General features: G+C 38.6%; 1 protein-coding gene across 1 annotated transcript in view; it reads right to left on the minus strand.

The window, feature by feature from the left end:
- The window catches only part of JMY (junction mediating and regulatory protein, p53 cofactor), a 77,853-nt gene that overhangs the window by 40,945 nt on the left and 22,692 nt on the right, over positions 1-14,216 (minus strand). Inside the window, exon 3 of the mRNA XM_010834613.1 lies at positions 8,696-8,869. Within this exon, the coding sequence (XP_010832915.1) occupies positions 8,696-8,869 (174 nt within the window). The remainder of the gene's footprint in view (positions 1-8,695; positions 8,870-14,216) is intronic.

Here is a 14,216-nt window from a genome sequence, read left to right on the forward strand (position 1 = left end):
ACTCATTGGAAAAGACTCTGATGCTGGGAGGGATTGGGGGCAGGAGGAGAAGGGGACAACAGAGGATGAGATGGCTGGATGGCATTACCAACTCGATGCACATGAGTTTGAGTAGACTCTGGGAGTTGGTGATGGACAGGGAGGCCTGGCGTGCTGCAATTCATGGGGTTGCAATGAGTCGGACACGACTGAGTGAATGAACTGAACTGAATTTATGATACCATAATCTTTGAACACATTTAGCTGTTTGGATCAGGGCAAACAAATTTTACTGAAGTCCATAAATTGCAGAAGGATTTGAAGGAGGGGTCGGATTTTGACAGTTACATGGGGAGGATATGGGAAAAGAGAATCACCCAAAATGCGTGCTGTAGATAAGAATTAACCTGAGAAAAGCCTTGAGGCAAGTTAAGTTCAATGTATGGTAAAGGACAGAGAGCAGTCCAGCCTACCTGGAGTTCAGGTAAAACAGATGAAGGTAGAGGAAGATAAGCCTAGACAAGTAGGCTATGATCACCATGAGGAGGCTCTGGAGCTTGTGCTGCACGTGACAAGCAACTGGAAGCCACTGTGGCATTCTCAGCAGTAGGTGGCATATTTAGACTTTTTGCATGTAAGAGTCTAGAAAACTTGTTTTCTGTCATAAAACCATCAAGGTTTTGTGCTTTCATTTGTTCCAATTTAAAACAAGTTAAAAAGCAAAAGATTCACAAATATGAAAAAAGGATTTAATAAATTGATCACTGCAGCAAAACTTAAATTCTTATTCAGCATGTTATGACACAAGTCCCTTTCAATGACATGACTAAACTCCGTCTGGTTATTATACCTAAGACTGTAATTTAGGTTAGCTACAGTTTTTCACTGACTTTGAAAGTCAAAATGTATTTGGATTCTATCACCTCCAAGTTCAGCCTTCTGCCTTGTGATGCTAGGATTCGGGCTCTGAAAACCACATTTATCCTTTGCCAGGAGGAAGGGCTGGAGGAGATTTCAGAGTTGAAGGAAAGAGACACCTTGCGTCTTCCTATCTTTGTCACTTGACTTTCTTGTTTGCTGTTCTGTGATCATCATTCCAGTCTCGCTTTTTAATCTCAGCATCTAGTACCTTCTTCAAGAAGTTAACAGAAACAAGTCTGCAGTTTTTAAGCTCTGCAGAACTGGCCTCACTGTGTGTGCCCAAGACAAAGCAGCACCAGTCCATCAGTGCTTTATCTGGTTCTCTCAAACAGCAGTCTTCTTCCTCAGAGGTCAGCTTCATAGGGCCTATCCTCACCTTTTCCCTTTGTAACCCCCAATCCTAGGAGTGGTGGCCGTTTCTGCAATTAACTCTGGTACCTGAGAGCTGCCTTATGGTTCTCTGTTGAAATAACTGGTTTGATCTTCCAGTTAGATCCCAACGAACCCAACTGTGGTACACAAAATGTAATAAACAGAATAAGCAGTGCTCATAATTCAAAAATCTTAACTCAGATCATGAAGATAGAAACTTTCACTTGCATAGTTAAACACTGTACAGAAATGAGAAATAAAAAAATATAAAAAATCTGGTATTTGGAGATAACCTGTACTTTGTTGTTGGATTATCTTTACCTTCATCGCACATATATACCCAAATACACAGAAGAGAAACATGCTATGCTTTTTAAATGCTGTGTTTTCACTGACTTCTAAAACTCAGTAGCTAATGCTACAGCCTACTGTTTAAAAATGTGATTATAGTTTATTGTACTGAAGACGTTAAGCTAGGATACTGAGTTCTTTTCCTAACTTGGCGAATCCGAAGATGCACAGCACTGGTCAGCTGGGTCATGTGCTAAAAACAGTGACTCCTCTGTTGTCAATTTCAGGGCCAGAAAGAAAACAGTGTCTGTTTTTAACATGGAAAAAAGTATGTGTCAGTTTAGGTAGCTAGGATAGTGAGACTAGTTTATAAACACAGATTTCTTGGCAAGGAATTACTTATTATAAAGTACATTACTAGCTTGGATACTGGGTTTTATATGAGATGCTTAAGTGTTACTTCTATTGTTGAGATAGTAATTTTTTAAAAAGCACTCTGATTCTTGGGTAAAACAAATGCAAAGATAAACTTGTCAGTATACTGATGTAGTGGTGATCTTAATGTGAATTTTCCAGGCCTAGGAGTTATATGACTCTTGATTAACAGGATGACATAATTAGATTCGGCATCATGTATTTCATGCATTTTTACATTCAAAGTAAATGTAAAATGTAATATCCTCAGGAAAGAGTATGAAATGATGCATTTTTGAAGGTAAAAGGCATCTAAAGATAAGGAAATCAATAAATAGTTCAGGTGAGAGATAAGTATCTTAATGTACAGTGGTAAGCACTATATGTATAGTGCTTACATATAATGTATAGTGGGGCTCAGTGGTAAGGAACCCTCCTGACAAGCAGGAGATGTGGATTCGATCCCTGGGTAGGGAAGATACCCTGGAGAAGAAATGGCGACCTACTCCAGTATTCTTGCCTGAGAATCCCATGGACAGATTCTAGTGGGCTCAAAGGGCTCCATGAGGTCACAAACAGTTGGACACAACTTACCAACTGAACAACAAAACAAGCAAGCACTATATATTTCACAATGTACACAGTAGAGTATATAGTGGTCCAATGACGTAAAAATTGCACGCTGCACAAAACCAGGAGGTTGGCCAAGCCATCTGTACTGCTGCATATGCCCACTTGTCTGTTGGAATAGTGTGGAGATGGGTGTCTTTTTCTATTTCACACAAAGACACCTACAGATTTCCCTGGGGGAGGGGAAGGGTAGAGGAAGAAGAGTATATTCAAGTTACAACCAGAAAATAGTCAAATTGCAAAATGATATGACTGGATGCAAAGGGGAGGGAAAAGCTGAGGATGCCTTCTAGTTTTTAACTTATGTGCTTTCAGCAAGTTATTAAAAATAAGTTGGACAATGTGTTTGAAGTGCTTATGGTTAATCCAGGAAGACTATCAGTAGGTGAACTCACTGTGACTCATTAAGACACTGGGTGTCTTTAAAAATCTAGAGAGGATCTAGTTTATTTACTTTTACTTATTTATTTATTTCTCTCTCCGTTTGGGGGGGGGGGGCGGGGGGCGGCATGCTGTACGGCTTGTGTGATCTTAGCTCCCCAACCAGGGATCAAACCCTGGCCCCCAGCAGTGAAAAGTCCTAGTCACTGGACCCCCAGGTAACTCCCCAAGGATCATCTAGTTTAATTTTTGTTTTACGGATGAGAAAGCTGAGGCCCAGAGTGAAGGTATCTCAGAATTCAGTGTGCTCCAAGCCTCAGCTGTTTCAGGTTTTATTAGACATGCGGCTCTCAACTGCACAGTGTGTCCTACTTACCAGGAAGACTTGTTAAAACAAAGATGGCTGAGCTCTTCCCTGGAGTTTCGGTTAAGGGTATCTGAGGTAAGGCCTAAGAATCTGTATTTCTAACAATACTGACGCTCCCTGTCTGGGGCTCACATTTTTCACATGTTAAAGAACCAGTACATTAAAGTCTGGGAGCTTCTGAAAGGGATGAGGCTAAAGAGTAAAGGTCAAACTCCATGGGATGATACAGCTTTCTAGGTCCTGACCATACCTTCTCTCCTACAAATCCTTAGACCTGAGGCATACCAAACAATTCACACCCAGTGGAAAAACTAATAGAACAGGCTTTGCAGTCAAATGTGCTCCAGTCCCAGCCATGACACTTATTGGCCTCCACACATGGTGCTGGGCTGGTGATTCAATAAGGTTTGAATAATTTACTGGGTCTAAAAACCCAAGTACTATGCCTGTTTATTATACCATTCCTATTCTTATATATATATGGAATAGTCTCAATTTCAATCTCTAATACAAACATATATACTCACTTCCTACTGACTTCTTATTCTTCAATAGTGAAGCTCACTAATCCCTCTTTTACTGTATGTCTTCAGGCTATGTTGATCGCCTCATTTTGTGTCTCTACATAAACTTGTACATTTTGCTCATTCCTCTTTTAAAAAATTACCTGAGTTATAATTTATATACAACAAAATGTACCCATGTTTTAAACATAAATTTTGTCAAAGTTTTATACTCATGTTAACAGCCACCATAATCAAGATTTAAAATACATCAATCTCTCCAAAGGACTGTTACATCTGCTCCTCTCAGAGAATCTCCCCGGCCCCACCACAGGCAACAACTCCTCAGAACAATTTTCTAGAATTCCATGTAAATGGAGGCGTAGTTTATACTTTGTGTCTGGCATCTTTCGCTCAGCACAACTTTTTGTAAGCTGTTTAATCAGGATTTAATTAATTTACATATAATCAAGTGAATCAATCTGTCTAAAGTACGTGATTTGATGAGTTTTGATTGCCGTAAACCCAAGAAACAACCACTACAATCATGATACAAAACATTTCTGTCACCTCCAAAATATTCCAGTACCACCTTGCCATCCATCCCTTCACACAGTATATATTCTCTTGTATCTGGCTTCTTCAACTTAGCATGACTTTGAGGTGTGTCTCTGTTGCTGTGTCTTGTGTTGTTGTTTAGCTGTTAAGTCATGTCTGACTCTGCGAACCCATGAACTGTAACCCGCCAGGCTCCTCTGTCCATGGAATTTTCCAGGTAAGAATACTGGAGTGGGTTGCCATTTCCTTCTCCAGGTGACCTTCCGGACCCAAGGATTTAACCTGCGTCTCCTACATTGGCAGGTGGATTCTTCACCACTGAGCCATCAGGGAAGACCACCTTTGCATTGTCGAATATTATTCTATCATATGGAAATACCGCATTTTATTTACTCATTCACCTATTGATGGTTATTTGAGCTGTTCCAGTTTGGGGCTACCAGGAATCCAGTTGGCACAAACACTGGCAAGTTTTTTCTTTTGTGAACAGATGTTTTCATTTCTCTTGTATAGGTAACTAGGAGACAAACAGCTGAGTTGTAAGATATGTACAGTTGACTCTTGAACAACATAGGTTTGAACTGCATGAGTCCACTTCTATGCAGATTTTTTTCCCTGACAAATATTACAGTGCTGTAAGATCTGCTGTTGCTGAATCCACAGATGGGGAACCATGATCTGGAAAGCTATTTTGCCATTAAACATCTGAGAATTCTGGTATAAATGGCAGGTACTGGAACCACACCCAAGGGTGTTTAATTTTTGAAGAAATTGTCAAGCTGTTTTCCCAAGTGGCTGTACCACTTTAAAATCCTATTAGCAATGTATGAATATTCCAGTTACTCTACATCCTCATTACTATTTGGGAGGGCCAAAATATTTCCATTACACTCACCTGAATAATCAGTGTGTACAGTGTCACACTCTGGTATCAATCTGTATTTCCTAGGTGAGTATGTACAGTGTTGCACTCTGGTATCAATTTGTATTTCCTAGGTGAGTGTGTACAGTGTCCTACTCTGGTATCAATCTGTATTTCCTTGGTGAGTGTGTTGGGCATCTCTGCATGTGATTATTGGCCATTTCTTTGTGTCCTTTTAAATATTTAGCTCATATTGAAAATTTGGGGGTTTTATCTTACTGAGTTGCATAGTTCCTTTCTCAGATACATTGATATTACAAGTTATTTTGTCTCAGTGTATGGCCTGCCTTCTCATTTCCTTAATCTTTCAAATAGCAAAATATTTAATTTTAGTGAAGTCCAATTTATCATTCTTTTTATTAGTTTTCGGCCCAAGTTTTCTGCATTGTATCTAAAAAAACATTTGCCTTTCCCTCCCAAAGACTGTAAAACCTTTCGCAGTTTGCTTATAAAAGTTTTATATTATAAGATTTACGTTTTAGTCTAAGATGTATTCAAATTATTTTTTGTGTATGGTGTAACATAAGGAAGACTAGGGTTCATTTTTTCTATATAGATATCCACTTCTGGCAGCATTTGTTGATAAGACTATTCTTTCCCCCTACTGAACTGCCTTGGTACCTTTTTGAAAAACTAACTGAATATGTAACCACAGGTCTATTTTAAATTCCACCCTACTGGAATTTTAATTTGCATCTACAGATCCACTGAGAGCTGACATGTGAATATAACTGACTACTGTTAATAGATTTTCTTCCAATCTATTACCATGGTCTATCTCCCATTTATTTAGGTATGCTTTAATTTCTCTCAGCAAAATTTTATAATTTTTCAGTATACAGTCCTTTAATAGATTTTATAAAATTTATCTTTAAACATTTCAAGCATTTTTAAAAATTTCTATTTCAGTTTCATTTCTGGAAGACAGAAAATACAACTGAATTTCTAAGTACTGACCTTGTAACTAAACTTAGATTATTTCCAGTGGTTTTTTTAGATTCTTATTCTTCACATGTGTGATCACATAATCTATGAATTACAAAAAGCTTTACTTTTTCCCCCAATGCCTGAGAAATAGTGAACACAAGTTGTGAGAGCAGACAATTCTGTCTAGTTACCCATCTTAGTGGGGGAAGAACTCAATCACTCATATCACACACGATGTTAAATGAGCTCTACGTAATACCCTTTATCAGGTGGAGGATGGGCTTCCCTGGGGGCTCAGACAGTACAATCTGCTGCAATGCAAGAGACAGGTCAGGAAGATCCATCCCCTAGAGGAGGGAATGGCTAGCCACTCCAGTCGTCTTGCCTGGAGAATCCCATGGACAGAGCAGCCTGGCCGGCTGCAGTCCATGGGGCTGCAAAGAGTCGGACACAACTGACTAACACTTTCACTTTTGTCAGGTCAAGGAAGTTTCCTTCTCTGCCTACTTTGCTGAAATTTTACCATGGATGGGCAATGAACTTTATCAAATGCATTTATGCACCCACAGACACTGATTTTTTTTCTTTGGTAATATTGTGAGTTACATTGATTACTTTTTGTAATGTTAAACCAATCTTGTCTTTCTGAGATAAACCCTGGTCATGGTATATTACTGAATCCTATTTTTCAATATTACATTAAGGATTATTACATCTACATTCATAAGGGATATTCATCTGTAGTTTTCTTTTTCTCTGTAATGTCATTTGATTTGGATAATGCTTACCTCAAGGTTTTAAATTATGAATTCAACTTTGTTAATATCGAGCTACCAAATTTTTTCTATTTTCCTTTGAACCTATTTTGACAATTTGTATTTCTATAAGAAATGTGTCCATATCTAAGTAGTTGAATTTTTGGCACAAATTTGTTCCTGTTCTCTTTCTAGCTCATCATTATAGTTGAGAGGCATCAGAGGACCAATGCAGTAAAATACCATATTTACTTCTGAAAATATTATCAGTTTAAAAAATACATTGTCTTGTCCACCTCACCCATATTCTGCTTCCCAGGAGAAAAAAATGGAGTAGTAAGTGATGCTAGTGGACAACAGAGTCTGACATGGCAGTTCAATCAATTTGCTAATGTTAATACTCAATATAAATCATGCTGCTGCTGCTAAATTGCTTCAGTCGTGTCCGACTCTGTGACCCCATAGACGGCAGCCCACCAGGCTCCCCCGTCCCTGGGATTCTCTAGGCAAGAACACTGGAGTGGGTTGCCATTACCTTCTCCAATGCATGAAAGTGGAAGTGAAGTTGCTCAGCCATCTCCGACTCTTAGTGGCCCCATGTACTGCAGCCCACCAGGGCCCTCTGTCTACGGGATTTTCCAGGCAAGAGTACTGGAGTAGGTTGCCATTTCCTTCTCCTATACAAATCATGATATATTAATAATATGAAGGCAAAAATTCACATAGACTCTGATAGTCAATGTTCAGCTGTGTAGAGTATGTCTGCTCTGCACTGCAACTTAGTTTAGAAGAAGATGGGGTCTCCATGTCTTCTAGTTCATCCCTGGCCTTCCAGTCAAGTTTTCAATGGGCAAAAATTCTACAGTTCATTTTTAAAAATTGAAGGAAACTGTAGTGCCTAAAAATTCTTAGTTACTATTTATCACTTAACCAAAATGCCAAGTTTATGATAAAACTGCCATTTTTTCCAAAATGCCCATATTTTTCAAAATTATTAATAAAGGAGAACAACATCAACTATGTGATGGTCTGTATGGCTCCATGTTGATTCATTAAAGGGAATAAGAAACACAGACATGCTTTACTTTGTTATATTTTTTCAAATACACACTCATTCTTGCCCCCAAGCATAAGGTTCTCAGAATAATTAGTAATTTCTCACATATAAATTTATTAAATAATGCTCCAAATTAACCCATTATGCAAAAAAATTTTAATATCCTAGTTCAGCAATATTTTCATGTGAATTAAACAGCAACATTGATTTGAAGTCAGCTATAAAACCAAACCCTTAACACTCACCTCAAAAAATGTAGTATTACTTTACACACAAAAATCAAACGTCATGAAGTTTAAAGCTCTACCATTAAAGCCTTGTAACTTTTAAAAAGGTCCTCCCAAAACATATGTTCCCAAAACTCCTGCTAAAGAAGTCTAAGAGTAGACTAGACAAGGTCCTCTCAACCCTGCCCACTCAGCACAGTCACCTTTCCAGATGGTTTTAAAATGAGGTATTCAGGCTCTGTGTAACACCAAACTACCAAACTAGCATCTTTGGGAACAATGGACCAGATATCTACATTTATAAAAGCTCCTCTAATAATTAAAATGCATAGCCAGCCCGACTGAGAACTACGGAATAGGTAGGTAACATTTTAGGTTTTAAGAAAAATACCTTGATCTGCTGTCTTCGTAGCATAGCAAGTTCCCGCATGTCTCGGAACGGCTGCAGTAAATACTGATAGAGTTCAGTTGTGGCTTCTGCAAGGCTGCTGTAGGCTTCGTCCTCCATCTGATACAAGTCCAGAAGCTCTACCATGCTCTCCGTATTCTTGTGCTTATCCAAGAGCTGTGGAACAAGAAAATTTCACTGCAAAGAAATCCAACTGGAATAGCCTGTAAACATTTGCAAACTGGCTATCATCTCAGGACTTTAGGACTCTGAAATGTGGAATTAAGAGAGAATGAGAAGCACTGATTGCTTGCATCACTCATCTCCATGACTCATGTGTTTTACTACAAGACCACTGCCTGACACATCCTTTTCTAACTATGTCTCTAGATTATTCCAGTTCTCTGCATATTCTGGTATTCTGGAATTCCATACTATCTGCCTACTCTTAACTCTAAAAAAAATTTTTCCAGTATCTAGTAGCTTTCTCCATATTTATATAAATTTTTTTTCCATCATTTATCTAAGGCCTCCTCAGACAACCATTTTGCCTTGCTGCATTTCTTTTTCTTGGGGATGGCCTTGGTCACCATGCAAAGAAATAGAGGAAAACAGTAGAAGGGGAAAGACTACAGGTCTCTTCAAGAAAATACCTACAAAACAATACCGATAAAGTGAGGAGACTGACACTCTCCATTCAACTTCACCAGTTACTAAACCTATAGCCTATTATACAGAGTGAAGTAAGTCAGAATGAGAAATATAAATATGGTATACTGACACATGTATATGGAATCTAGAAAAACGGTACTGATGAATTTATTTTTAGGGCAGCAATGGAGAAACAAAGGTGGAGAACAGACCGAAGGACATGGGGGCAGGGAAGGAGGGTGAGGATGAGATGTATGGGGAGTAACATGGAAATTTACATTGCCATATGTAAAACAGACAGCCAATGGGAATTTGTTGTATGACTAGGGAACTCATCAGGGGCTCTGTGACGATCTAGAAGGGTGGGGTGGGGAGGGAAGTTCAGGAGGGAGAGGACATGGGTGTACCTATGGCTGACTCTTGTTGATGTCTGACAGGAAACCACAAAATTCTGTAAAGCAATTATCCTTCAATTAAAAAAAGTGCCCCCCCACCAAATAAAAGATACAGTAATCAAGACAGTATAATACTGGTAAAAGAATAGATCAATGGAAGAATGTAAAAGCAAACCCACACACAAATAGTCAAGCAGTCTTTTGACAAAAGAGCAAAGACAATTCAATGAAGAGATCAGTCTTTTCAACAAATGGTATCGAAACAAATGGATATCCATGTATGAAAGAAAGAAAAAGAAATCTACAGACCTTAAACTTTTCACAAAAATTCATTTAAAATGGACCACAGAAATGCAAGATACAAAGTTATAAAACTCTTAGAAAATAACACAGGACAAAATCTAGGTAACCTTAGGTTTGATGACTTATTAGATATAAAAACACATTACTTTTCTGTAAATCTGAAGGTGATAAAACAAAGTCTACTACTACTAAGTCGCTTCAGTCGTGTCCGACTCTGTGCGACCTCATGGACTGCAGCCCACCAGGCTCCCCCGTCCCTTGGATTCTCCAGGCAAGAACACTGGAGTGGGTTGCCATTTCCTATTCCAATGCACGAAAGTGGAAAGTGAAAGTGAAGTCGCTTAGTCGTGTCCAACTCTTCGTGACCCCATGGACTGCAGCCTACCAGGCTCCTCCATCCATGGGATTTTCCGGACAACAGTACTGGAGTGGGGTGCCATTGCCTTCTCCAAACAAAGTCTATTAACTTTTAAATGATGATAACAAACCTATTTAAAGACATAGTTTTATATTTCACTGTATGCATGCTTTTATTTTTTAAATAAACAAAAAATCATTAAAAATAAATCCATAATATCCAATTAACACTGATTTTCACCCCTATTAAGTCCTAGTGTTTTAAAGTGATTGGACCAATCAATGTCTTTCTGCTTTGTTAACAAGTAGTTTTGGTAGGCTGGTTTTGTTTGCTGTGTTTTTAATAGAGGCCTACTAAAACAAAAAGAATTAATTCAAACATCAGTGATTTTAACAACTGATAACACACAAACGATTAACAGATATAGACAGAAGGCCAGACCAAGTGCCGATCTTGCTTTATGCTGAAAGCAAAGAGATGCCGTCAAAGGTTTGTTCATTTGCTTTGTTTTTCCTTCAAAAATCTCTCTGGTTCCAGGGAAGCATCAAGGAATACTTTCCCAAGTGAAGGAATCTTGACTTGTTATTCTGAAGGGTAAAAAGGGACTAACTAGGCAAAGTGGGCTTTCCTGGTGGCTCAGCTGGTAAAGAATCCGCCTCCAATGCAGGAGATCTGGGTTTGATTCCTAGGTTGGGAAGATCCCTTGGAGAAGGGAACAGATACCCATTCCAGTATTCTGGCCTGGAGAAGTCCATAGACTGTACAGTCCACGGGGTCTAAGAGTCTCACTTTCACTTTCTTTCAGGCAAAGTGTAAAGGGAACACTCGGTCAGAAAAACATAGTGACTTGTCCCTGGATAAAATAAGGTTTATAAATTGGAGTAGACAAAGAAAGGCAGCATATGAAAGACAATTCTGGAGACACTAGCATACACGATGGACTGGAGTTATACTACAGTGGTGAGAACGGACTGGAAGGGGCAACAGAGTGGACACAGACAGGTTAGTTCATAGCCTCTAGGTTGGTCTGTGAAAGCTGCTGGTAAGCTTAGACTGGAGGAAGAGAAAAGCACGGATTCATGAAATGCTTTGGAGGTAAAAGCAACTGGACTTATTAAAAGACTGGATTTCCCCTTGACTCTAAGATCTTTGGTCTTCACTGATACAAAGAACACAGGAATAGAAACAGGTTTTTAGAGCAAAGTTTACAAATTCAGAGACAGTGTCCAAACTGTTTCTTAGATATGAAAAGAGGTCATAAAGGGAAGGCACAATGTCCCCAAGTTAGACCTTTACCTTTAGTTGGTCTACAATCTAACTAGGGAAGCAAACCGAGAGACAGAAGTAAAACACTGATTGTAAAAGACAGTAAAAGGTTAGAGAAAAGATGGTTCAGAGTGGGCTAAAGCAGCTGAAACAGATGTCCGAAAACTAGGATCTGAAGTGGATCTTGAAAGATGGGAAGTGAAGACAGGTGAAGAACAACACCTACGCAGGTGAAGAACCACCACCCAGTGTTAAGAAATTACAAGAATTGAAGTGTCACAGATTTGAAATTTGGATGGGAGGAAGAGGGTGGCAGAGTGTCATCGTGCTCCTTGAGGTAGGGCGTATGCACTAGTAACAGGACACCACACTGAGTCAGTAAATGCAGCATTTCTAATAAGCAGGGAAACCATCTATGGAATAGAAAAAAAAAGAATGATACATTTGATCAATGGGATCCGTTTAATGTTTAGTTTACATAGTTCAACTTATCTAAAAACCATATCAAAGTGATGGTCATTTAGTACCTGGTTACTTGAAGCATGGTCTGGGACCAGCATCATCTGAGAACTGGTTAGAAATAAAGAACCTCAGGGCCCACTCCAGACCCACAGAATCAGAATGAGCGATGAGAATGCACAGCAAAATTTGAGAAGCACTGCTTCAGTAAACACCTTTTATGCCCACATTCATGCCCACCAAGCACTCGCTCAGTCGTGTCTCTGCGACCCCATGGACTGTAGCCCACCAGGCTCCTCTGTCCGTGGGGATTTTCCAGGCAAGAATACTGCAGTGGGTTGCCATGCCCTCCTCCAGGGGATCTTCCCAACCCAACAATGGAAACCAGGTCTCCGGCATTGCAGGCAGATTCTTTGCTGTCTGAGCCACCAGGGAAGCCCCCACGTTAACTATAATGTGAGACAAAAGTCTCAGTAAAGTACACAAATTATGTAGCGCATCTTCAAATTGAAACTTGTTAGAATTACGATATTAACATTTTTTCTTGTACCTAAAATCATTTTTCCCTCACTCTTTTTCTCACTATTTAACTATTATTTTATTTTAGCTCAATTAGCACTATTCAGACCAAAATTAAGGCAAAATTCCCATTTCTCATGGTTCAGTTCCATATTAAAGCATTTTTAGCTATTCTAAAAAAAAAGTTACTACTGAAGCCAACCATAGAATGATCTTCACCTTTAGAAGACAGGTCCAAAGAGACAGAGTCAGTCTGGCATTATCTCCAGCACTGGCCAGATCTTATCTCCAACACATGGGCCATTCAATGAAACTGAATGTTTAAAAGCAATCCCCCCACTTCCCACAAATACATTAAGTAAGAATAAACAAAAAATATTGAACAAATAAAAAATAAAAGTGATGGCCATTAAAATAATCTAATTGTTTTCATTCTGATATGTTTGCTTATTTTTTAAAAATTATAATTTGGCCTTTTACTACTACAAAGAAATGATGAAATTATAATGAAGATATTCCAGTTCTTCTTACAGAATTCTATTAATTTACAAAATGGCAATTTACAATCCAATTTAGAATAACCTGAAAAATCACAATAGAAATAGAATTCAATAAGCTGTTATAATTTATATGCAGAAACCAACAGCCCTTTCATATTAAATACAAAACAATCAGCAAGGATTCCATCTGTAATAAAACAGAAAAATACCTAGGAATAAACTTAAATCTATTAAGAGCCATGTAAATAAAATGTTATGGTACCAAAAGACTATGTAAATAAATGGAAGACTGAATCTATAAATTTCATATGGTAACAAAACACCTCGATACTTCTATGGCACAGGAAAAGCCCAATTTTAAAGTTCAAGTGGAAAAATAAGAGGACAAAATAGCACACAAAAAAATTTTTTTTTCTTATAAAGAGTAAATGTGGAGAAAGGTAATGGCCTACCCAGGTATTATAAATATATGATATAAGTATTGAGTACAATGAAGTAATAAAGAGTTCAGATATATGAAAGTTTACTGCATGATAAGCAAGAATCATTCAAGAAATATTTGTGACAACTGTCATTTCCCCAGAAAAAAAGAAGAGTTGGACCCCATCGTATTTCTGAGTGAAGTAGCTCAGTCATGCCCGACTCTTTGCAATCCCATGGACTGTAGTCTGCCAGGCTCCTCCAACCATGGGATTCTCCAGGCAAGAGTACTGGAGTAGGTTGCCATGTCCTTCTCCAGGGGATCTTCCCGATCCAGGGATTGAACCCAGGTCTCCTGCATTGCAGGCAGATGCTTTACCATCTGAGCCAGCAGGGAAGCCAAAATAAATTCTTGCAGGGTCAACAATTTAAATGCAAAGAGCAAAATCAACTGGCTACAGACATAAATAACTAAATCAAGAAATAAATGACAAAGGGAAAAATATTTGCAACACAATTTCCAAGATCAAAACAAACAACAAACAGGTAAAGAAATTACTCTTGAACAAATGAAGATTCATTCATACTGCAAAATAAATCACAAATTAAAACTTTTCATGGGAGACAGGGTGCTCAGGGCTGGTGCACTGGGA

The sequence above is a fragment of the Bison bison genome, unplaced genomic scaffold (assembly GCF_000754665.1).
Source record: "Bison bison bison isolate TAMUID 2011002044 unplaced genomic scaffold, Bison_UMD1.0 scf7180017864034, whole genome shotgun sequence".
Classification (NCBI taxonomy): domain Eukaryota; kingdom Metazoa; phylum Chordata; class Mammalia; order Artiodactyla; family Bovidae; genus Bison; species Bison bison.